Consider the following 26,079-nt stretch of genomic DNA (forward strand, 5'->3'; position numbering starts at 1 on the left):
TGTATCTTAAAGTATTTCATTCTGTATATGCTGCCTTTATATAGTTTTAAATTATTGTCATATGTACTTATATGTAACAACCTGTTTTCTGTTCAACAGAAATGTGTAAAAATGACAATAATGCTCTTTTTGTATGTGTGAAAGGAAATTTTTATTCTTGAAATATGTTTTGATGTTTGCAGTATTATACAGAAAAATGAAAGAGGACCAGAAGTTACTCATAATTATCAAGTAATGCTAATAGTCCTTCCTGGAGTCTCACTCCTTAGATATTCCTTCCCACTTTCCAGTTGCATTGCTTTAAATGCCATTTACGTTACAGTAATTCTGACTTTACTCAGACGCTCTCCCCTGCATTCCAAACATATGTGTCCATTGCCTCCTAGATGCGTCCACGTGGATGTCTAACAGATATTCCAAACTTAACATAACCCCCTACTCCTGCACACCTGAGCTCATGGCCATGTGAAGTTTCCAGTTGTTCATGTCCAGAAATGTGGTGAAGACCTGAAATCTCATGCACCATTATCTGGTGCGTGAGCAAAATTATCCCAAACTGCTGCCATGACTCTGGTCACCCTTGTATCTCCCCTGTAGTAGGCTTATCTTTCTTGTCTGTTTTCCTGATTCAATTCGTGCCCCTTATTGACTTTCAGTTTGACTCAAAGTAAACTCCAAAGTTTCCACGACTCTGCAGGGCACTGTAGGAACCCCATCACCTGCCCTGGCTGCTCCAGCCTCCTGCCACCTGCCTAGTCCCACCATCCTGCTTTGGCACATGACAGCCTCAGGTCTTTGAATTTGCTACCATCCTCCCCAAGTATCTTAACAGCTGACTTTTTAACTTCATGCCTCTTCTCAAATGTTACCCCCCCTACAGAGTCCTTTTCTTGTCATTTTATATAAATGTCAGAGGCTAGCACTCCCAAAGCTTTTAACAGGCTTTATCAGCATCTGGCATGTTACATTAAACATTTTCTTGTTTGTGCAATGATTTCACTCATCCCCACTCAAAACAAATCTCCATGAGGCAGAGATGTCCTGTGCTTTGCTCAGTGATAGTCTCCACACCAGAACAGTGCCAGGCATACAGCAGGCACACAATACTTCAGCTGGGCATCAACTAGATACCTACTGTGGGCATCAGAATAGGCCAAGGGTCCAAAAGGCTCTGAGAGAGCACTGGCTCCCAGTGTTACCACCATTGAAAGTTATTTGTATCTGTTTCAAAGATGTAACAACAGAAGCAAAAATACAGCATCTAATGGGACAGGGGTGTAAATAGCACTCTGTTTTATCCTGAGTTGTTCTTTAGAAGAGCACTCAGAGCCAGGCCAAAGATTACACCTGCTTCCATGGGCACTAGCAGTTCGCCCCAACATCTTCCCTTTTATCTGACAAAATGTGCACGATTAGTTGAACACATTGCATGAAAAGTTTGCTAACCAGATACCACTTCCCACAATGTCCTGCCCTTGTTACATCTCCCAGACAGGGCACTGATACAGCACACTAGGTGTACAGGTAGAAGGATATGTTCTAGGTCACACAGCAATTTCCTTTATGCTCCAGTTGGTGAGATCCATTAGATCTATTCTGGCTATTTGATGGCTTTTACTACTTGAGAGATCAAACAAAAGCAGGGTAGGTTGCAATGGAGCGATATTAAGATAATTAAGTAGCTTAAACATAGCACCTATGAGGAAAGGTAAAATAATTAGCTTCACTTGGTTTTATAAAGAGAAAGGTGAGAGGGAACTTGATAATTGTTCTCAAGGATATAAAAGGTTACTTTTAAAAAAAAAACAGAGACCACCTGTTTTTAATCACATCTGAAGAAAGATTTAAAAAATTTGTATGAACTGTGGAGTAAGTGATTTGGTTTCCAAAAAAGGAATACCAGAAGATTGATAAACAGTCTGCACATACCAAGTATTAAGGGCTAAGTCTTGGAATTGCATTCTTCCAAGATATTTATAGGTGGGGTTGCTTGGATTATTTTTTGAAGGCAGGACCAGTGACCAGCCATGATTCCTGCTGTTTATAACCTTATGATATCCACATTCATAATAAAAAGTAGTAAATATACAGACTTTTAATTGGAAAGCCTTTTCTCTGGAAAACCATATACTCTTCTGATGGATTTCTAAGCATGGATTTGAAGGGTTTTTTTTTTGCTACAATGTAATTATTTTCAGAAGTAGAATATTATAATTGAAATCTGGAAGATGACTCATAACTATTAATTAAAACCATTTGTCTCCATAGGCAATTTTGAAAGTCATCTCTTTTAATAATATAATAAATTAATCTTACTGTTTTCTGCATTTCTTGTTTTCTGGTCCTAGTAATGCTAATTTATAGTAGTAAAGCTTATATTTGTTTCAATAAAAATATCATGAGGAAAATGATGATATCAATCAAAATAATAATGAAAACTGATCCACATATGTTAAACAAGAAATCGAGAATGCAGATTAAATACAAGGACAAAAGGATTCTTTAGATAATTATATTCTGTTTATACACTATCCACCTTTTAAAAACATGGTTATATAAAAAAGCACTGTCCCTTTGAAAGTGTACATCATTTTTCCACATGGACTAGCTGTCTTGTCTGAAATGCTCCTTTTTGGTTTTTGTGTTCATTTGTTTTTTTAAGTATGGCTTTGCATCCCTAAATATCCTGTGAAAAAATGAACCTACCACATATTTATCCAAGGAGGAGCCATTGCCGCCTGTCAGGGAGGGATAGATTTAAACAAGGGGTAATTAGCAACACTGCACAAAGGGCCCGCTGGAAGAACAGGAGGTTGCTTGGGGTCACTGTGTCCCCAGCCTAACAGTCACAGGAAAACAACCGTGGTTTTGCTCCAATATATCAGCTGTTACTGTATTTGCATCTGAATTAGGTAAATTCCAGTGCCAAGAGCAGTGCTGTTAGGGAGTATTTTGTCCTTTTAAAGAAACCACGACTATGCTAGGGCCACATCTACCTTGTTTAAACCACTCCCCACCCATAGTTTTCTAAAGCTAAGAATTCTAGTCTTATAATATGTATTCTAACACCAAAATCAGAAAAATTGGTGAATGGTGGGTATGTCCTTTAAAACATGTTTTACCTGTAAATTCCAGAATCATTGAATTTTCAGTATGTGTACCTGTTGAAGGTATTTGATCTTTACAAGCCTTAATTTTCTCAAACATAGACTAGATAATGGGATAATGTCTATAAAAGAATTCTAATATATATGATGTTCTTCAGATGGAAAATAATATTATTAATAGGAACAAAAACCAAATTATCTACAGGAATCAGGGTTAACATTTATGAAGCTTTATCAAGCTGGGACAGAATTCACACAACTGTATGGGCAAATACATACAGCACACACAAAATATCTAAAGAATGGCAAAAGAGTCAAATTTACCTGTATAATAAACAGTTCTGGCAAGAATGTTTCCCTTTCATTGTGAATGCTATTAGTTAATTTGATTAGAAGATAGAGCCTTCATGAATCTCCATATACAATGTTGTACCATAGCTGTCACACTGCATTATAGAGAAAAGAGGGTGTGTGTGCATGAGTGTGCTTATGTGTGGACTGGAACATACGCCTGATTTAGGATCGGGTCTAATCCAATTTTTTAGAAATAGTCAATATTAATGATGGTGAATATTGGGATTACTAATGCTGTTATGTGAGGTTATCAATATGATGGAGTGCTTAATGTGTAAAAGACACTTTGCTAAGTGACCTACATGTACGAACTCATTTAATCTTAAGAAACTTTGAGGCAGTTACAAACTTACAAAAAGCTTTGAAGCTTTTTACAAATTTCTTTATTGATTCTAGAAGAGGTGGAAATAAGTGGTAAAACTGCATCTGTACTTAAACTGAGTCACCCCCAAACTGATGTCCTCTTAATCGCTAGACGAAACAGCTTCTAAGGTGGAGGAGTGAGCAGGAAATGCCCAAGACCTATTTTCCTCCTCAGGGAAGTGAACTTTATAGCCTGTTATGAAGATGAACTGTTTAGATGCTGTATTTGAAGCAACTGCTTATGTTTTTTCCTGAAATTTACTACTATGTCCAATTATATCAGGGATTCTAGTTTCCTAAAAAGAAGAAAATTGTAAGTTTTATTCCTTCTATTTTCAGATAAGCCAACTAAAATCCAGAAAAATGAGTTGAGTTACATATACAGTGTGTTCACTTAGTTTCATTTTGATTTTTAATATCTAGAACATCTTGAGTTTTATTCTAAATAATTTTAAAATAATATATTCATTTATACTTTTTTCAGAAGTTGAAATTTTTAAGTTTTCATGTAATGAAGATTTACCTGTGAATATACAAGTAATAACTTAAAGACTGAATGATATAAAAATAATTTCTCTGGCAGGCAGTAGGTGACATTTTAATAGAAAAGTAATTTCTATATCTTAGTATCTGCCATAGCCATAAAAAATGAAAATATTCAAATTTATGTACATTACTTTCACTTACTTTTGATATATTTCTAACATATCACAAAAAAAGTGGAAGTTAGAGTTACTGAGTTAATATAACTTAAAACAAAGTTATTTTTCCACATAGATCATATTGGCTGAATAATATACAAATATCCTTTTCACTCTGTGATGTGTAGAATCAGATTTATAATATTTTGAGTCAATTTCCCAGCTTTCCTTTTTCTAAAATCTGATGGACAATATGCCTAAAAATATTTGATTTATATTTAGTACACAACAATGTTAAGGATAATACTTTCATAAAAATGAAAAATAGTATTGCAATATGCTATTAAAACTATCATTTTTGTTCAGGACTTGATGTAGATTTCACAAGTCCTTTGTGCAGACTTGATTATTCCCGAAAGTTGAATTCAAAATTTGATGACAAGACTGAATTTTGATATGTTTTTTTCCTTCTCAGTTTTAATTATTAGAATAGTTGCAAAACAATAAAAATCATTATATGTGGCTGAAGAATTCCTCCTGGGCCTGCTTTTTCTTTTTCATTAAAAGTCACTATTTGTGTTAAGTAACTCCATGCCTAATGATTAAGTGATTTCCTGACTCACTGTAAGTTCAAGTAAAAGAGACAGTAGCAAATATAACAGTCAAAACATATTAGTTAAGTCACATAGCTTAAGTAATTTATGTTTAATATAGTGATGTAAAAATATTTATTAATCAGTCTACTTTTTCATTTTCATTTTCAATTCCACAAATTCTATGAAATTGAAAAACAAATAGCTCTTACTGCTATTACTAGAACAATGATACGTGTATCTAAAAAAGTGTGAAACAAGTAACCTGCCATAATAGCAAATATTGGACACAATAGTATAGTATGAAGGAAAAAGACACCATATTGATGAATGCAAAACTTTGCCAGTAGGATAACTCCCTGATTTTCAGCAGCTTTTGCCTTTAGTCGTACATGGTTTAAGTACAACATAAAACTTATGTTTACAAGCTAGTAATTATTCTAAACATAGTTTATTTTTTAAATAAAACTATATTTTGATTATACCCATTGAACTCAATACTTTAGAAAAAATATGAACATGATTAGTATGCATATTTGTAATATGTTGATTCTGTGTAATAGTGTTTTCTAAATCTGAGACAGACCCCAGCAAGGACAGTATTTGGTTATTAGTATGCAGAGTGTCCAGGGGACCTGCATAAATCTAAAAAACTAGAGGATAGTTCTGAAGGAGAAATCATGAAAGAGAAAAATGGACAAAGACAGTGCTCATGATATGTGTAGCTATTATTTTATTATCATTATTAAATGATAGTTTTCAAGGAGCACAAATAATTCTGGAAGCTATTGTTTCTACTGAGGCCAAAATCACCCTCTGCCAAAAGGAAAACAAAGTGTAAACAGAGCAAGTTAAAGAAGTAGAGATTAAGGAATGACATATATATTCATTTTATTAAATATCAACTTTAATAATATAAACTTATAACATTAATTAAGAACTGTATACAGCAACTAAGCTAAAATGTGTATACATCAATTACCAGCACATCCTAATAAGCGGAAGAGCTGAGAACTGAATCCAGACAGCATTTGAGGTGACAGTTTATGTTCTTATCGCGTCACTGTGTTCTTATCACATGCACATGAGCAATACAGAAAGAGGGAGGGAAAGGAATATGTGCATTTTGGATGATTATTTCCAGGCAGGTCTTTAAAATGGGCTATAGTCACTTTTCATTAAACTTCTGAGAAAGAATCCTGACACACTGCTTTTCCATCCTCCACCTCACTTGATCTCCTCTCCAAAGCAGAGAAGAGCCTTTCTTACCACAAATCCTCCAGTGGCTTTTCATAAATCCCCCAGTGGCACAAGCTGTCCTGTGGATTTCTCAGCAGGAGCTCATGGGCTCCTTCTGGCTCCTGGCTGATTGCTCTTGCTTGTGTGTCTTAAGTCCTTGCTGATGCTCCAACTCTTCCTAAAACTTTCTCCTTCCCACTTAGTCTCAGGGATGATTTATTGCTCCTGATTCTGTTTCCTTAGTGCTTTAACTCCAGAATGCTGCTATTGCTTTTCAGTATTTTTACATATCTGTCTCCCTCATTAACCATGAGGCCTGAATGCCCAGGGACCCACAGAGGCTGTAGTGTGAGTTGGTGCAGGAGAATAGTCTATAAATAACAATAAAAAATGACTACAGGTATTCAGAGATGATGAAATTACATCTGCAGAGTTCATTAGAGAATTCTGTCTCTGAGAGCTTCAGTGCTTAGGTAATGTAATAGAAAGTGCTAAAATGCGCTTTAAAAGAGTAAAGGAGTTAAATTGCCAAGAAAACAAAATCTTCACTGACGGTCAATTTAAGATACTATGGCAACATGCAATTTATAAGAATTATAATATCAATAATTTTCTGGCTATTCGTGACATTGATTATTTTATCACAATTTTATGTTACAAGGAAAGTTAAAGCCAATTTAATAAGCCATAAAACTGGTAAAGCTTTGGGAGAGTCTGAAGTGTTTAGCTGTAATTTTTGTGCCAATATTACAATTTAAATATTTAATATAGGAGTCGAACTATCTAGAATATAAACAGAAGATTTACTAACACTTTTTAATACAGTACCTTGTCATTACCTTCATGATAAAGTCCAAAATTCATGACTTTTCCAGGCCCCATCTCCTCTCCCAGCCTGGCTCTCATCATCTCCTGCATCTTTTCTCTGGATTTCTGGCTGTACCCCCTGCTCTTGCTTCAGGCCTCTTTCCAGTGCCAGCCCCTCTGCCTACAGACACACTCCCCTTTCCACTTTTAACTTTCATCTTCTACTCCTCTTTCTGCCATTGCTTACAATTTACATCCCACAGTACATTTCCCTGATTTTCCAATTAATCTTGGTGTTGAACACTTTCTCACTTCTTATAATGGCACTTATAGTACACTTACAGTAACCTGTACTAACATATTTACTTGTGTAGTTTTTTTTTAATATATGTCATTGTCACTCTCCCTAGATATTATAATCTACAAATTATTATAAAGTAAAAAGTACTTCACAATCTGCCTATCATTGGACTATATTTTCCAAGACACTGTGTTTTCATTTTTCCCTTAAGATAGTATAAGAAATCAATATATACAAAGAGAATGTATCTTCCTTTAAACTTTCTGAGGGTCTGCTGGCAGCAAGCATCAAAGCTGAATTTTACGGCATGGGAAGTAACTGCCCTTCATTAGTTCTCCTCTAGAAATTTTAAACATCCAAAGAAAAAAAAAGAAATTTTGATTTACTTATAAAATAGTGATTATTTTGAAAAAACTTTCCGAATTGGAGCTTTTCTTCTAACATTAGGCGTTAAAGACACTAGTAATTAACCTTTGACAATTTTCAGTATAGTGCACAAATAATTCAGAGGCTCTCTATGACATATTGCACGGGATTACCCTGTTTCATCAACACTTTCTGATTTTTTTTCACATTTTAACATCTCTGAAATGGAATACAAATAGATATGCAAACATAGTTGACAACTTCTAACAAGATCAAGAAATTGCCATGTCAATCTTTGTCTCGGTGAAATACAATTACATAAGTAAAGTAAATGTGTAGTTTTAAAGACCGGTATGATGCTGTAGGCAACCTAGACTCATTTTTCCTTTCTCAGATAGAAGAATATTTTCATTATGCCTTAAGGGTTACAAAAATCAACTCCCAAAATATCGGTCTTACAAACTTATTTAAAATTTGCAAGCATATAAAAAGTATTATTAATTTCATCATCTTGACAGCTTTCTATGGAGAAAGGGGAGATGGTGTGTTATTCCTTTGTACAGTAAGAAACTGAATCTCATGTGCAAAAAGCTTTGGTAGTTAAACGTAGCTATACAAGTGAAGTCAGAAATCCTAACATCTATTTCATGGGCATGCTTTGGTGTCCATACAGAGAAGCAATGCATTAATTATGGACTTTGACGCAGGGAATTTTGGCGCTGTGACCATCTCTAATGAAGACTTAGTCATGTCACAGGGTATAATCGTGTGACAGGGTGCCTTCGGCATACATTGGCCGGCACTGACTCGAGGTGTGGCCATGTTGGCAGTATGAATTGATGCGCGCCAGCCTGTGTAACTCGAGGTTTTCATCAGGACAGTGACCTTCTGGACCGGCGGAAACACTGCTTCGCCGTGCAGTCCGAATCTGGGGAGGACCTCTGCTTCTCTGTGGAGTTAGAGTCGGACCTCGCCCAGTGGGAAAGAGCTTTCCAAACAGCAACCTTTCTGGAAGTGGAACGGATACAGGTGAGAGCCTGGAATTTTAGAGACTCCCAAAGGTGCATATATTCTACTATAGAGTTCTACTATAAATTGGCATAGAAATAGTTTTGTGAGTCTTGACCTACTTCTCAAATACATTGGTTAATTAGCCATTGTTATTAAATGAATAGTAACAACTCCGAAAAATGTTACTTTTTACAATTTGAGCTTTCTAGACTATTTACTACCACTCGTCAAAAATATTTTTTCTAATTTTAATTAGAATCTGCTCCAGTTTAAATCTAAAATAGAAAATACTGACTTTAATTCATTTTTTATAAGGCCATTTCCTGTTTCTCCAGTCACCACCTGATTTTAAGCCTGAAGGGCTTCATTCACTTAGAATGCTCTTTCTTGCTAGAAAGCCCTCCCTTCATCTCTATCTACCCTTCAAAACCACAGCATTTGAAATTTTTTTCAGAGCTTATTATCACCCATGAAAGTTTTTCTGACTTCCAGTCCACCCTGCCCATGGATTACCTACTCCTTCCCTAACACCCTGTTCAAGTTACCCCACTTCTGAACACCACTGTCCCCTTTTTTGGTCTGTTTTCTTAGGTCTGCTCACACTGCGTCTGGTATTGCAGTGATGCAGGCTGGTTCGTTCCCCACATTAAGTTATAGGTTGCTGGGTAGATAATTTATCTACCAACTGAAGTGCAGTGCATTTTGTGCATTGATAGTGTGCAACAGATATTTATTAAACTTTACAGCTACATCAAACTTCATAGAACCATCAACCATCCTCTGCAGTTCATAGGACCATGGGGTGGAATGGGCCCCCAAATATTGGCTGTGTGGCTGACCTCTGACAGACCTAGGACAAAATGAAGCATTTATTATGTACTTGCCATGTGCAGGCAGATTCACAGAGCCTGGTTCTAAATGGACACATGGACACTTAATTTTGAAAATGAATATATAATGATGACTGCATAGTAATGACTATATTCTGGAGTGCTTGCCTATAATAGAAGACGGGTGCATATTTCAATTTGAATTAATACAGCTCTTTCAAAATAGGACTTCTAATGAAAAAATATATAATTTCCAAAAATTGATTTCCTTCACTTATTATTTTAACCTCTTTCATGTGTTTTATCTAGCTATAGACATTTAACTGTCATCCAAAAGGGTATTAAGAAGTATCTTATGGTGATGTATTTTCAAATGTTGTATAAAAATATGTAATTGTGCAAAAATCTTTCAAAGTGCTTCTAGTATGAACTTCTCTTAAAAAGGTAATTTTTTTGCTTTCCTAGCTGTAATTCAATTTTTTAATAAAATAAACACAAATTAAATAATAATTCAAACATAGTTATTTAAGTATTTATTAAGATTATAAATTACAGACTTAAATTTCAGTGGGTCTCAATTTGTACAGTACATCTATATTTCAATCATATCAATATTTCAATACAATGATTTTTAAGATGATGTAATTTAATTTGTAATTCTGAACCTAATGAAGTAAATTTAAATGTTCTGTACTGACATATTCTTTTTAGATAATAATACAGTTGACCCTTGAATGATATGGATTTGAACTGCATGGGTCCACCAATGTACAGATTCTTCTTCAATAAATATATACAAACATATTTTGCAGATTTGTCACAATTTGAAAAAATCATTTTCTTTCCTCCAGCTCACTTTATTGTGAGAATACAATATGTAATACATATGACCCACAAAAAGTGTGTTCATCAACCATTTATGTTGTCAGTAAGGTTTCTGGTCAATAGTAGGCTATTGGTGGTTAAATTTTTAGGGAGTCAAAAGTTATATATGGATTTTTGACTGCATTGGAGGTGGCAAGTGAGGGTCAGCTGGCCTAACCTCATTGTTCAAGGGTCAACTTTACTTGGAAATAGTAAGCAATTATGTCTAAAATGCAGGAAATGAAATAGCCATGAACATCCCTTACTGTTGATGTAGATTTAAGCAGTAATGGCTGGATGTGCATATGGAAGATGCCCATGTAATAAAATGACACCCAAAATGAACTTATAAGGCTCATTAATTTGTTTTATGCTTTTTTGAAAACTTACCTCTAAATGAATCATTCAACATGGGTGCATATTTCCTATGCAAATTGGAAATGAATATGAAAAAATATATATAGCTTTTTGGTGAAGGTGTCTTAAAGCATTTACCCATCATTATAATCAGAATGCCATTTGTTTAATGTACTTTTATATACAGTATTATAAAACAAATATGTGATTGGTGCTGAATATTTGCTTCAGGTAGGTTTCTTTCTATGTCTCTCTGTCTCTCTCCTTGTGTGTGAATTGTGAGTATTTTTCTTCATTTGAATATTCCACTACAGTTTGCAATTAAATATGAATAAAACTGACCTGCAGACACAAAAATGCATCATATTGCATATAAGCCTCAAACTGTTATTTCATATCTGTTATTCTTGTATTTTAGTGTCTATATTTTACTAATCTTCCCAAAATATTTATATAAGTAAAATTAGAATTTAATCTGATCTTATTGTGAAAGATATTGATTGTCAATTCCTGAAAAATGAATAGATTTGCACAAATAGGCAAGCATCACTAAATAGCTTAAGCTAAGTGAGAAGAACTTGTGCAAATCTTAAGTCTGAATTTTTTTTTCTGCCTTGGTTACTGTGTGTGTGCCTCAGATTTCTTTTTAAATAATATGCGTGAAATTGACATGCCAAGAATTTTGGTGATATCTTAATCTTTAATAATTCACTTTTAGTTTACAGGAAATGCAGTGATATTTAGCTACAGAAAAAACACTTAGCATAATCTTTCCTGCACCTAAAAACGTTTATACCAGTTTTATAGCCAATATAGCAGAGAGAATCAGTGTGGCACAAGGTAAAGACAAGGTGGGACGGAGCAGGATTGGAAACTTGGCCTTGCATACCCCTTGGCAGGTCCAAATCCACTTAGTTTCTATTTTATTAATATTAGGATGTGATATCTTATACAATTATTGCTGATATTGTTAGATATTGTATACAGAACATTACAGGAGCTGCCACACAGCTTTGATTAATGTTGGCTATTAATACTGAAATTGGGTCAATCACATGGGAAGTAACAGTGTTTTCTTTTCTGTTAAGTGCAAGACCTACGCATGTGTGCTGGAAAGTCACCTAATGGGACTCACAATTGACTTCAGCACAGGATTTATCTGCTTTGATGCTACAACAAAGGTAAGGTAATGTGTTCATGTCAGCTCTGATGTTCCAGTTTAAGAGTGATTGAAACAACTTCTAACTTCTGTTAGCACGTGTGTCCAACTTAAGATCCTCATTTTTGTTAAAAGAAGACAAATTATGCTTTAATCTGTTTATAGTAAAACAAAACTTTGAATTTTTAATAAAATAAATGTGGCAAAATGTTGTAACTATAAAAACTGAATATATATATATATATATATATATATATATACACACACATATGGTATGGCACCATCTTGAGGGGAAAGTTTCATGTTCCAAAACAATTTCCCTAAAATGTTTCTTCATTATTTTTCTGTATCAACACCTCCAATATTGAAATTGAAATCAGTTCATAAAGTACACAGCTCAGCTCAGTTTTTCCAATCCTAATCCTTATTAAAATGGGTGAGAGTTTCTTTCAGTCTTAGAAATAGGGTTTCTTTCTAATGTGTCAAAGAGCATTTTCCATAGTTAAGTAAATTTTCCTAAAATGTTCCTTCATTATTTTTCTGTATCAACACCTCCAATATTGAAATGGGGAAAAAATTTTTTAGTCTTATAGGTAATAGGTCAAAATTGCAGAATGGAAGGATTTGGGGTTTTGAGTTTCTAGCCAGGAAGTATAATGCTTGTGAACACTTGCCCTATTAAAGTCTCATACTGACTAATTTGGTGTCCTTTCCAGAAAGGATATGTCTCTGGCTATGGTGAGTACTGAATAATGAGGACACCTTCTCTGCCAGTCTCAGCCACCAGGATCTCCCTCCAGTCCTGGAGCCACTGCTGCAGTTTATAACCTGGGGCTCTGGTCCCCACGGGAGACATTCCCTGCCCTTCATGAGGACATTGATTCCATAGACCCACCCTATCTTCTTCATCATAGAGTGGCCTAAGACACAAACCTCTTAATTAGGGATACATAATCCCTTAATGGGAAACATATTTTACCTGCAAATTAAGACTTGTACAGGATTTTCAAAAATAAATACAAATAAAACAAGACAGCAATATCAGTGAGTGAGGAAGGCAGGGTGCACAAGTAGTAGGGGGTGTCTCGATCTCAGGAAAGCTGGGCGTCTGATGGGCCAGGTCAGCTGGTCATAGCCGAGTAGGATGTGGGTTGGTGTTTGGAGGTCTTGTGGCTTTTCATGACCCAGCAATTGAGACTGTCACACTAAAGCTCACATTATTTTAAGGATGGCCAGTGTTTCCTCTTATTGTGACATTGTCAACTTACATAAAACACAAAGGCTGGTTGGGTTTGACCATCCTGAGCATTGCCTTTGCTTAAAGCCAAAATAATACTTCTCTAAATATGGAATTTCAGGTGCCAGTGGCCCTATCCACGACTCTCAGATGAGACTGTCATAAACCTTTCATATGATTTAAGACCTTCTTTTGAGTAAAATATACATTGAAATCAGGATAGGCTCATGAGTACTAAATTAATAATTTACTAATTTAATTATTAATTCATCAGTTTCATAGGTATTAATTTAATTAAAAACTTGAAAATAAATTAAGCTGATTAGAAAAAAGTCTGATTTTAAAAATGAAATAGTATTACCAGAATTGTCATCAAATTTTATCACAGGAAAGTGAGAGAGTCCCACACTGGTAAATGAGAGGGAAACACATAATTCATTGGAACAAATCCTGAACGCCTGAATCTATTTTGAGTTTTTCCTTTAAGGCTAATATGATCCACATCTCTTTCAAGGTCCTGTTTGGGCTTTGTGTGGAAACGGAGAAAATCCTGATATGGACATTCTGCACAGCATACTGTGGTGCTCCCACCTGGGTGTGCGGGGAAGGAGTGAGCAGACAGGAGAACCTAGGCAGATCGGCAGGATGCCGTCTAGGGAAAACCATTTGGTAGGAAATGGGATTTTAGGCAGTATGAGTATGACACACAGGTAAAACGCCGGAGCCCTTTCAGAGTAGTCACCACTATCCTTCCGTTTCTGACTATTGCTGGAAGTATCTAACTACAAGGCAACTTAAGAATTGGGAGGGAAGGAAAATAATCTATAGACATTATAATAAAGGTAATATTTATGATGGAAACTGTGACACCTAGAGAATGAAGAGAAGAGCTCTTAATATTTATGTCAAGACAACAGGCAGGAACTGAGGCCCTGGGCAAACCACTGGGCTGACCTTCCTACAGGAAGGTTGCCTCACTCTGTGAAATGAGCCCAGTTACCTATAAATCAAAACTGGTTCCAATGTCTATTAAAATAATTAAATGATATTCAATTATTTTCTCTACTTGATATGCATGTGGGAAGAAACCTTAAGGATGTTTGTCTGGCGAATTTTTTTAAATGTTTGTGTTTGGAAGGGCCATGGCAGCCATACGACTCACACCCTTAGCTGTACCCACTCTGCCTGCCTGCATGGCACCTTCATCAGGCCCTGCTGCCTCCAGGTGATCCTGGGAGCAAACCAAGTCCTTATGATAAAGCACAGATTCCAGGAGAGGGGTGCATGGTGCTCTGAGTGGGTCGTTGTGCCCCACGTAAAACACATACAGCACTGCTGGTACATCCGTGAAGGAGAACTGCTGCATTAATGTATAAAATAAACAGCCATAGGTTTTATTTCTTACAAGAAATTTTAAAAAATAAAATAACAGTAACAAAAAGTAAACTAAAAGATGAGAGACTGATGATAGGGAATGAGAGTCGGTGTGGTTTTAGATTATACAAGAATGCTACAGGTTTGGAAGCAGTGAGCTGTCGGGTAATGTCAAGCTAGTTCTCGTTACTTACACTCATGCATGAACATCCCCAGGGAAAACCATTCTCTGAATATTCCAGAGTACAAGACACCCTAAATAGCAGTTTCCCACACACTTCAATTTACTTTAGCAAGACAGCAAGAGGTCGTACATTCTTCTGCTTCCCTTAATGAGGGGTGATTCCTTTTCAGTTCATTGAGTACACAGCTCAGCTCAGTTTTTCCAGTCCTCATCCTCATTAAAATGGGTGAGAGTTTCTTTCAGTCTTAATAAAAGGGTTTCTTTCTAATGTATCAAAGTGTATTTTCCATAGTTAAGTATAGTTAGTTACATATATTAATAGATCTCCCATGTAAAGAGAGAACTCAACAGTAACCATTGTAAGTAAATATTTGCTGAATGCTTGCTGTCTACAGAAATACACAGGATAGGGTATATATGTCAGTCCTGGGTGATCAAGGAAGGCTTCCCAGAAATTGAGACACCAGGGATAAAATAATCCAGACAAGGATCTATAAGTGAGAAAGAACATTGCATTTGAGGTCAGATTTAATGAGAAATAGATTTGTAGATGACTAACAGCTAGATCATAAAAGGGGTCCTATTAAAAGTTTTGGATTTGATCCTGAAACAGAAGAATACCTTTGAAGGTTTGGAACATATGAAGGATCACATGGGTGTTTGGCAGCACAAAACTAAGTAGAACAGAGTATGTTTGAGATTTGGGGAACTGGGCAAACCCTAAATTCTAAGTTCTCTAAAACCGTCCTCCAGTGGGCATCTATCACACGTTCCTCAGAAGCCATCTGCACATTTCACAAGGTCAACTAAACACAGTGTTACAAACAGGATGAAAATAATCCCAGTGTATGTGCAGAAGTGAGAGGTGTTTAGCATGATTGGAAGATAAGGTACCAGGAGGAGGATGGAGAGAGAATGCTGGAGAAAATAACTGTGCCACACGATTAAGGTCCAGGGCACGTCTAACCTAATCTGATTTATACTGAGGAAAGAGTGCCCTAGCTGAGTTTCACATATCGCTGTGATTGGGAGGAGGCAAGGTTGAATTAATGGACATTTATATTTCCCCTTGATAATGTAGAAGAATAATTTTCAGACTCTTCATTTTAAACCATGAAATTTTGTAAAAAAAAAGAAAAACAAAAATGAGGGAGGGTGCTTTTTAATCTGTATCAAGCAGGTAGCACCTGAGCTCTGGTGATTAAAATGGGGATGAAGGCATGCGATCTCATGCCTAGACCTCCCCTCATTCCTAATCTTATTGCTGCCCAGGGGTGAAGCTGCCTTCCAGGCACCATTGACCGTAACTGGGGCACAAGGACCATTCATCCTGTGTCAATAAACGTTGCACTGTGTGAAACACCACAAATGTTCACTCTTCAATCTGGGTAAAGGAAAAGACATTATTATTCATATTATTATTGTTTCCCTAGTAGACTCTCTGGAATCCTTAGTTCCCCCAAATTTTTATGGTTTGATAGTCTTTTAAAATTTTTAATAGTTGAATTTGAGAAATGCTAGGATAGCATGCCTCAAAGGCTTCTTTGCTTTAGGATATCTGAAAGCCTGTACTAACACATAGCACATTAAAATATTTTTGAAATCCTGATTGCCTAGCAGATCTGTGAAGATAATAAATTATGATATAAAAATTAGTTTTTAAGAATTAGCTCTGTCATATGTTAGAAACTATTATAACAATTTTATGTTTTCTTCTTGTCCCCATTACTAACCTTCACTGAATATAAATTAAAAATGAATGTGGGAAATTTGTAAAACCCATGCATGTGCCTGTTGACCTGCATTTTAGGAATTCTGTGGAGTAAAACACAAAGTCATTCTAACTGAAATCACTTCCTTCTTGTTTTCTAGATTTTCTCTATAAAATCAGAGGGTTTCTTGTTCCCAAATAATTGTGCTATATAATTCATTAACATATTGATTCATGAAATATTTTAATCCACATAATCCATTCATATCTTTAAGTAGAAACTGCTTCCTACAGTGTATCAAGGTAAAATTGGAAAGGAAGTTAACACATGACCTATATTTACACATTTCATTTTCAAGAGTCTTGGGTACAGATTGGATAAGTTGAAAGTTACTAATTATGAGCTTCAAGCTATTTTTTTCCCAAAAACATATGACCTTTGTGTACATATACACATTTCATATGTTTACTAGATTTTTTTCCAATAGGTAGTTATATCTTTAACATAATTATAACATGGACTCCATAGGTTAAACCTCTCAAAATGAAATTAAATCTTTATTTTTTAATTTTCTGATATTTATTATATTTCAACTATTTCATATCAAAGGTAGTTATTAAAAACCTAAAAGGAATATTTAAAATTATCAAAGTGCATATATTCTTGAAACACATCCTATATAAGTAGACATCGTATACACATGCTATGATATAGTTATGACCATATTCTTATAAATCTTAGCATTTTCCTTTTTTAAGTTTCTCTCAGTCTTCTTCTCTATTGTATAAACTGAAGCTCCTAAACACAGTTATTTGGTGGAAATTTATGTTCTTTAGATAAATTATTTCTTCTTTGAATTTGTTGCACAACAAACTCAAGCATTTAGGGAAACGATCCATCAGTTAATTTTTTTTTAACCCTGAAGCATTTCAAAGATAGCTAAGTAAGTGTTCAAAGGAGGAGTAATGACCCAAGTTTTCATTCCAGTATATTAGCTGGATGTAATATAATAATAAAATCATGGATTCTTTTTTATTTCTTGTAATGCAAAGACATTGTAATGTGGAAATTAATATATACCTTACTGTCTATATTTATAATTCAGAGTATACAAAGAACAAAATCAGGCAAAAGTCAAAAATTCTTTGGCTAAAATACATTGTTCATATTTCCATTTTCATCTTTTTAAAAATTTTATATTGTTTTTATATCCCTCTTCCATCACCCTTTTAATTCTTTAAATTCTACTTCCTTTCTGTGGCTTTGATAGATTTTCTTTTCTTATGGATAAATTTCTTTTGTTACTAGGAATATCTGCCTTAAATTTTCTCATTGTGTTTTAGATGATCTTTCCTTCGACCACCAACTTTGGTTTCCATGATTTTTTTTTTTTGTTCCTAATGCAACGTTATTAGTCTCTGAAGCTCTTAGCATAGTAAATGTGAATAGTAATAGCTGCATATTTGTTTTGCAGCGTTATTCTAAAATTAAATGAGATAACTTTTTGAAAAAAAACACAGTAAGCTATGAAATAAAAGGTGTAGATTTTGAAGTCCTTAAGCATTACTTCCAGTAGTGCATCTTTCAGTGGATCCTGTCTCAAGCACACATCATGTCCTTTCATCCAAGGGGTACATCATGTTTCCCCTTCCATTTCAAACACCGAGAACTCACCAGACAGCTCTTCTGACCGCCCTCCCTCAACATCTGCAGGACCTTTGCTAATCCCATAGCTGCAGCAGCCTCACTTTCTGCACCTCTAAAATGGATATATGGACAACTTATAAACTGGGAAGCATATACCTTAGCTTAAGGGGCTTTAGGCAGTACTTGGAGAAAATTACCTTTCACCTGAGAATTTGTGGGTCCTGAGCAGCTAACTAGGTGCAGAGAGAGCTGCAGGAGATTGAGCATGTGTGAAAGCCCTAAGATGTGAGCAAGCAGCACAGGCCCAGTGCGGCAGTGGAGCAGGAAAGCAAGGAGCCAGGGGCCAAATAACGGGGAGCCTTGGTCTTCATAGTGCGGATCTGCATTTGCTTCAGTGAACGCGACCACAAACTGCTGTGTGACACACAGTGACAACACTGACATGATTTCTAACACTCGTGTGAAATTCAGACTATTGATCTGGGCAGGCCTATCCATGAGCTGTAGTTTGGATGGTTTCCTCCAGGGTCCCAGGTTTGGTTCTGCTCTTTTTGTTCTTTTCAGAACAGCTCAGCTCACGTTCGCCTTCCCTGCAGAGGGCAAAGTGTCGCTGGAACAGCTGCAGAACCCTCTTGGCCAAAGCATGCATGTGGCTGTGCCATGACCAAGTAGGAAGGTGGATGACCCAGTGGGTGGGAGTAGAGTGCCTCAGAGTGACATTTCAGTAGGCGTGGATGGGCACGTTGTGCCAAGGGCTGTGGAAAGCCACTAACAGATCTATGCCCGCAATCTAGAACCACTGTGGCACCTTGTGGAGAATGCGTTGGAGAGGGAGAAGCATTAATATTGGGAAGGCAGAAGGTTAGTAGGAGATTGTAGTGTAGTGATGGGTGTGTTGGGGATGCAGAGCAGCAGGTTATTGAGTAATAATAAGGATATACTGTTAGTGGGGCTTGTATATATATATATAGAGAGAGAGAGAGAGGATGAAACTAAATATTTCACTGAAGTTTCTGACCTGAACGACTGTGTGTGAAAAAAAAATGCACTAGGCAAGGAGTGGGTTCTCAGGACATCTGTTAGATCACTCTCATGAAGGTAGCTATGGAAAGGTCACTGAATAGTTGCTATGTTTAATGGATAATGAGAGTGTTCTTTCTCAGTTTTCTAGTGCCGATACTAGTATAATGACTCTAAGTTTCTTGGAAAAACTTAGTGTAGTGTGATATGCTGTAGAATCAAGATATTATAAACAAAGTATATGTCAGAATTAAAATACCAAGGTGTAGTTCTGATAGCTTTTCCCTTTATTATGCAATGCTATAAAACTTTTCACTCATCTCAGAATGACTTACATCCCAAGAGACTTCTGGGTCTCTAGTACTGACAGATTTCTAGGACGCAGTCTTCATCAAACAACTGAGATAAATTCATTGGATAAACAAAATTTAGACACCAGCTGGGGCCTCCCCTATTGGATCTATCCTATATAAATTCATCCAAACATTAGAATTGTATGCACGCACTAACCATGAGTAATTCAGACTCTCATCTTCAACTACTGGCAACATTGTATGGCCTTTTAAACTAAATAAAAAGTTATTCAACCAGAAACACAGATTATGCATCCCAAGGTAATTCATTATATGTTGCAAATTAAAGGAAATAATTTTCCAAGTGATACCTTTTACATTTGAGTCAAATGTAAACTATCAATTTCTAGAAATATAAATTTCTTTTCAATTTTAAGATTTTTTTTATTATGATTGGGGAAAAAAGAACAAATTATTGACTCAGACCAATATAGTTCATAATGAAATTTTAGACATCAATTAGTAAATGTGAGGAATGGTGCTGCCTCAGAAATAAAGACATGCAGTGTATATATTAATTTAATGGTTACTTAATAAAGTGCTTATTCTCCATCAGTGTTGCAGCTTGCAGACAACCTGGAGGAGAATGAAACAGTGCCTGCTTATTGCATTGTACAGAGCTATTGACTTAGATGTAGCTATTTCAGGAAACACATTTCTTTTTCTCCCTGTAGGTTTTACTACCCATTGAGCTGGCAACCATGGGTGCATGTGTTAAAAAGAAATAACCAGGAAATAGTTAATTTATATAGAGAATTGATAATATGAAATATAAGCATAGCTGAATTTTATCACATTGCCAGAAAAAAAACAATGACAATAAACAAAACTTTAAGGATCCAAGAGATTTATACCAACAAAATCAAATTTCCATGACAGTTTTTATTTTCCAGACAGTATATATATTTTCTTAAAATAAATTAATATGTTAGAACAGATAGCTTACCTCACCCAGAAGTGTGTGGAAACATGTTAGTATGTATTTTCCAGGGATTTTGGTTATTCTTATGAAAACTTTTACATAGATATGATTAAAATAAGTACTTTGTGTATACCAATTTATCAGATTGATGACTTTATTACAAAATAACTCACAAGGCCAGAGATTTAGAAACACTTTTCTGTTCTTTTTCTTAATAAATTCCAAATAAATTCTTAAAGTGAAAATCTATATATTCCTCTTTGAATGTTCCATGTATTTGATGGGAATATATATCCATAAGTCTCTCTATATAGAGTCCATTTGGGGGGATTAAATTTAAATGAAGTGTATTTGATGGAGAAACTCTGGGCTTGACTGAGTAGTTTCATTCAGTCCTTATTTTAGGCAACTGACCTGATAATAAATTTCTGTTCTGTTAACTCCAGCTCAGACTTGCATCTTCATCTTTAAGACCGCATATTAAACATGTCTCAACCGTGTGTCCATTTACAACTAACTCCTTTGTATGTCTCTCTCAGTTATCAAAAAGGAATCTGAATTGTGTTCTTTTGTGCCTATTCTTCAACAACTCCCCCTAAGTAAATCTAGAAGGTGTCCCCTAACTAAGTTGATAATCTCTTCTCATTTGGATTACTAAAATATCACCAAAGAGGCTTTCTCAGTTTATTTATTGAACACACTTTTTTTATGCATCAGCTACGTTCCATGACCATTGATAGACAATGAAAAGAAACACAAAAATGGATATAATCCCTCTTCCCAAGAGTCTAAGGAAGGAGACAGACCTGGACCAGGTGCTTCCGGAGAGAAGCCAAAGCATTATAAGGACCCAGAGTCACATCCCTCTCTGTTCCATCTTCATACCAGTGCCAGATTCATGATACTTATAAATGTAAATTGTCCATGTCAACGGTCTGTCTTTAAAATTACTTTAGTGGCTTCATACTGCCTTTAAGACAATCCCTGTTACTGTGATACAGAAGCCTCTTAATGTTCTGGTCTCTGCCTGCAATTTAGCATCATTTTCTGCATGCCACCAGCATTTGGTGGCTCAACCCATACTCTGGCTTTTACACATAACACTCTCACATCCTATATCATCCCTGCATGCAAATCTGTATCCAGAAAACCTTTCACTAATGTGGTTTAGATGTCCTTTCTTTGAAAGCAGAGAATCAAAGCCATAACCTAGCATAACACTCATAGTATTACAACTGAGTCTGGCAGAGACACTAACTCCAAACTCTTTGTTGAGACTCAAGCACAGTTTAAGGACACAGAATTAATTCAATAGCTAGTAACAAATATATTGATGAATATGATACCACCTAAGGAAATAAGTGAAAGCCATAAGCTTTCATCTGATTGTGTGACCTTTTAATATTTCTATTTTTATCCCTTTATCCATCATCACCATTCAATTTTACAAAATAAACAATTAAAATAGAGTTGAAGTATTAGTTTTAGTAAAAATATAATTATTTAAGCCCAAAGATATATGTAATTAGGGCAAATTTCACATGAAAGAAGGACAAATGTAAAGTATAAAAATATGTAAAGAAAAATCATTTTAAAGAAAATATTTCTCATGGTTTCAACTAAATATTACCCCTAGTCCACCCACAAAAAAGGGAAGGAAAAGGGGCCACTTTGGGAACATTAAAATTTGTTGTAAATTAATTTTGTTGGGGGATAGAAGGCAAGAGATATGTGTGCCAAAGTTTAAGGATGATGCAAAAAGAGCTGTGTGGGAAGGTTTTATTCCCTGTTCAACTAGAAGAATCATCAAGACGATTTTCAAGGAAAAAATAGTATTTTGTAGTTATTGCTGGATAAACATTAGTTAAATGTCAAATCCCAGGTGACTTGGTGTTATGGAAAGAGTAAAATTAGATCTGCCTTCAAAGCATTCTTTTATAATTTTAATGTGTTCAATGTAATAAGTTATAACCTATAGAGATTGTTCTTTCTAGTGCTTTTGCCTCCTGTGTAGTAAAATATCCTATATCTATTTCCCATAAAGTAATGACATAGTGCTTAAATTACCTTTGTATGTAGAAGTTGTTTCAATTTTTTTAAAGAGGAATTTTTCTGTGGAGCATGAGAAATTGGGGCCTGCAAAAAGTGAAACAAAAAGTAAACTGATAAAAGATGTGTTTGAGATTGTTTTGCCTATTTTTGTTGAACATATAAGGTTTTCGTTATCATTTGCAAAACTTCATTTTCCATTTACATGTAATTAATGAATTGCATTTTTGAATAGCTGGCATCTAAGGAGCACTTGATGCTGTACAAACATGAACCAATCTCTAACCTGGGTCCCTCAGCTGTAAGCAGCTTTACCTCCCTGTTCCCTGACAGATGACACAAGTCTGCAGCAGGGACGTTCTCTAGGTCACTGGCATATCCAAGCTGTAAGCCAAGCTTAACAATGGATTTCAAATGAATAGCTTATGGGATTTTTTTCACTTGTAAAGAGAGAAAAGCTTAAAATAGCAGCAGCACTGTAAGGAAGAAGAAACAGTGACTCAGGGTACACTGTTGGGAAAATCAATAAATTACTTTCCTTGGTTAGATGTCCTGTACTAAACGAAATTCTTGGTCTCCTCTATTTTAAGAAAGGAATCAGGCATTTGCAATGAAAGTTCATTTATAATCATGCTCAATAAATGGTTAGGTATATATAGGAAAACAAATTATAGAAAATCAAAGAAAGAGGTTGGGATAAAAGAAGAAATGTGAACCATGGGGAATGATGTATGTGGGTTTGAGTCCCACCTATTAGCTGTGAATTACTATGACTGTGTGTGATGTTTCCTTAGTTGTATCCTCTGGAAAAATGGTAATACTCTGGCTCCTGCGTAGCGTATGCAGGAATTAGAGAAAACGTGTGAAAGATCTTAGCACAGTGTTGTATTCATTATAGCAACACAGATGCTCCATTGGGCAATGACAGGTACAAAGCATGCTTCACAGACACTAAATGAGATATTTCTAAATTTTATGATCTGTGCATGTGTTCACCTATCAAGTGATTCAACATCAACCATGAATACTAGATTGCATATTGTGAACATCATTATCTTCACATGAAATAATCTGCTTTATAATATTTCAGTGTTTCATATTCAATCACACATGGAATGATCAGAATTTGTAAGCACATTTTATAAGGATTACTCCCTGGTTTAAGAATGATGACCTTAAATTATAAACCCCAAACAACACTGAAGCCAAGGCTTTTAGCATTTATCTCTTTGCCTGTATTGTTTTAAATAAAATGTGTCTATTATAAAGAGGAGCTCAGAGAAGAATGAGTCTTTTGCAAAATATTGAAAACACTTTGTTCAATAGGAATTTATACTATATCTTTCTATTTCTTTTCTTTCTTGGTCATCTTCAATGACTTTATTATAGCTATAATATTGAAAATGCTGTGTTTCACTGTGCTGTTGTTTCTTCATACATATAAATTACTTGCAGGTTTTAGGCACTTAAAAATATTTGAACTATCTTCAAATGTAAGATAAATGTAAGATGTATTTTATATTTATCATTTCATATAATTATTCAAAGAATATGTGGAATTAAACACTGTCTCTGTTGAAGCAAATGTTTTAACGAATCAACAAGGTTTTCAAATCCATTATTACTATACTTAAATTCATTAAATATTTTACTGTACAGTGCAAATCTTTATTATTTTTTGAAATGTATTCCATGGGAAAAGCTTCCTAGTTAAACAGAGTTAAATAGTTTCTTTTCTGAAAATGTCCTCAGACTTTATTATGTTAATGATCCACCAAATGTATTTGACCACATTTGACTTCCTTTTTCTCCACTATCAAGCAGAAGTGGTCATCCATGGAAAGACAGGGAAGCAAAAATCTAGTCTGTTATTATTATGAAGGCTTTGGGTCAAATTCCAGATTTCAAAAATATTCAGAAATTTCTTCGTATATTGCTATTAGTTTTTGTTTTGTTTTTTCTTTTTCTTTTTCTCCCTCCTTTTGGACTTAATCTCCATCAAAAGCAAAAATTAAGATTACTACTAGTGGCAGGAATTTTCCAATACAAAACTGGGATCCTTTGATCAAAGTTATTTAGAGAAGATATGAGACTATGGAGCTTGCAACAGCCAGGAATATTAGTTTTTGTCCTTAAAGTGTTGTTCATTCTAATGTTGGAAATTTCACAATATTTATAAATGCTCATTTTAGTATATGTTTTCTCCATTTCTCCAAATTTCATGCCTCCAGTGACATGACATAATGAAAGGGAAGACAAGGAACATTTCCCTCTTTATTGTCTTTGTGCATTTCTGTCAAAAACCTAGGTTCATTGTGTGTGTCCTGCACAACACCTACTCTGTTGGGCTCCGGGGATGCAGTGATGAGCCAGTCACACTTGAAGCTTTCTTTAGTGGAGAGGGACAGAGCTGGATGCCCTCAGATTAGGGTTTTCCTGTGAAGGAAATGAGCAAGGTGTTGAGAAAGAGAAGACCTTCAGAAGGGCCTTTTAGTAGTTTTATGGGGAAAGGCCGTCTGAGGCAATGTTATTTCCAGTGGGAACTAAATAGTGAGGATGGAAGAGTATGAAAGGAGCTGGGGAAAGAATTTTCAAGCAGAGGGAATAGGAAATGTGAAACCAGGAGCAGAAGGGCTTTCTTTTTGTGGAAACATAAAACAGAGAGAGAGAGAGGGAGAGGGAGAGAGGGGAGAGGAGACAGAGACAGAGAAGGAGGGAACATAGAAAGATCATTCTAATGGCTTCATAGAAAGTGTTCTCATGTTTAACTTGTTCAGGCCTTTATTCTATGGCATTGTTTGTATTTACCATCTGTCTTGTACTTCAAACAGTCTAAGTTGACCATATTTTTCAAAATTTTCATTGTAGGATTTTTCAAAGCCTACATTTCATCAGGAGTAGGATGGGTCACTGGTAACCGAGGGCATCACAGACATAGCAGGGATCATCACAAACAAGTGAGCAAAGGCACCAAATGTAAAATGCTGTGTGTCTGTGGCCACTGCTCGTGAGTAGGAAGTGTCAGAGCTGCTTGTAAAGGGAATTAGAGGAGAAGACATAGTCAAACATTTTCCTTGAATCTGCATTCCCTGTCATTCTAGCTAAATATCAGGTCCCTTGGTGTAATAAGTGGAGTAACCATGAAATTTACTGTCCAAAATGTGAAAAAAAATATTATTAGACAATAAAGTTTAATGATATTGGTGAGCCAGTAAAATCGCTCTCTTTAAAAATCATTGTTAAAAAATTAAAGATAAACATATATCTAGGTACATTAAAGAAAAGTTGAGAGGCACATCAATTATCTAAACTTTAATAAGCAGAGTAATTATTTTTGGCACATAATTTTCAGTAGACTAACACAGCTCATTGAGATGCAGTTATGAATGGTGTATTCACCAAACTCAAGAGCACTTTAGCTGCATTCATGTTTTAATTTAGGGAAATACTGATTTTTCCATAACAGTATGTTCTAGCAACAATACATATATATATTCTCATATTATCATTGCAATAACAAATAACATCCAAGGCTGAAGTTTTTAATTGAATTTATGATAGCATTCACAGTTATAGAGATATTTTCATT

The 26,079-nt window shown here is 35.3% G+C and overlaps 1 protein-coding gene across 1 annotated transcript in view; it reads left to right on the forward strand.

Moving 5' to 3' along the window:
- SNTG1 (syntrophin gamma 1) overlaps positions 1–26,079 on the forward strand; it is an 832,887-nt gene that overhangs the window by 756,603 nt on the left and 50,205 nt on the right. The window contains exons 16-17 of the mRNA XM_073229494.1: positions 8,648–8,800; positions 11,922–12,014. Coding sequence (XP_073085595.1) covers positions 8,648–8,800; positions 11,922–12,014 — 246 coding nt within the window. The remainder of the gene's footprint in view (positions 1–8,647; positions 8,801–11,921; positions 12,015–26,079) is intronic.

The sequence above is a fragment of the Manis javanica genome, chromosome 2 (genome assembly GCF_040802235.1).
Source record: "Manis javanica isolate MJ-LG chromosome 2, MJ_LKY, whole genome shotgun sequence".
NCBI lineage: Eukaryota > Metazoa > Chordata > Mammalia > Pholidota > Manidae > Manis > Manis javanica.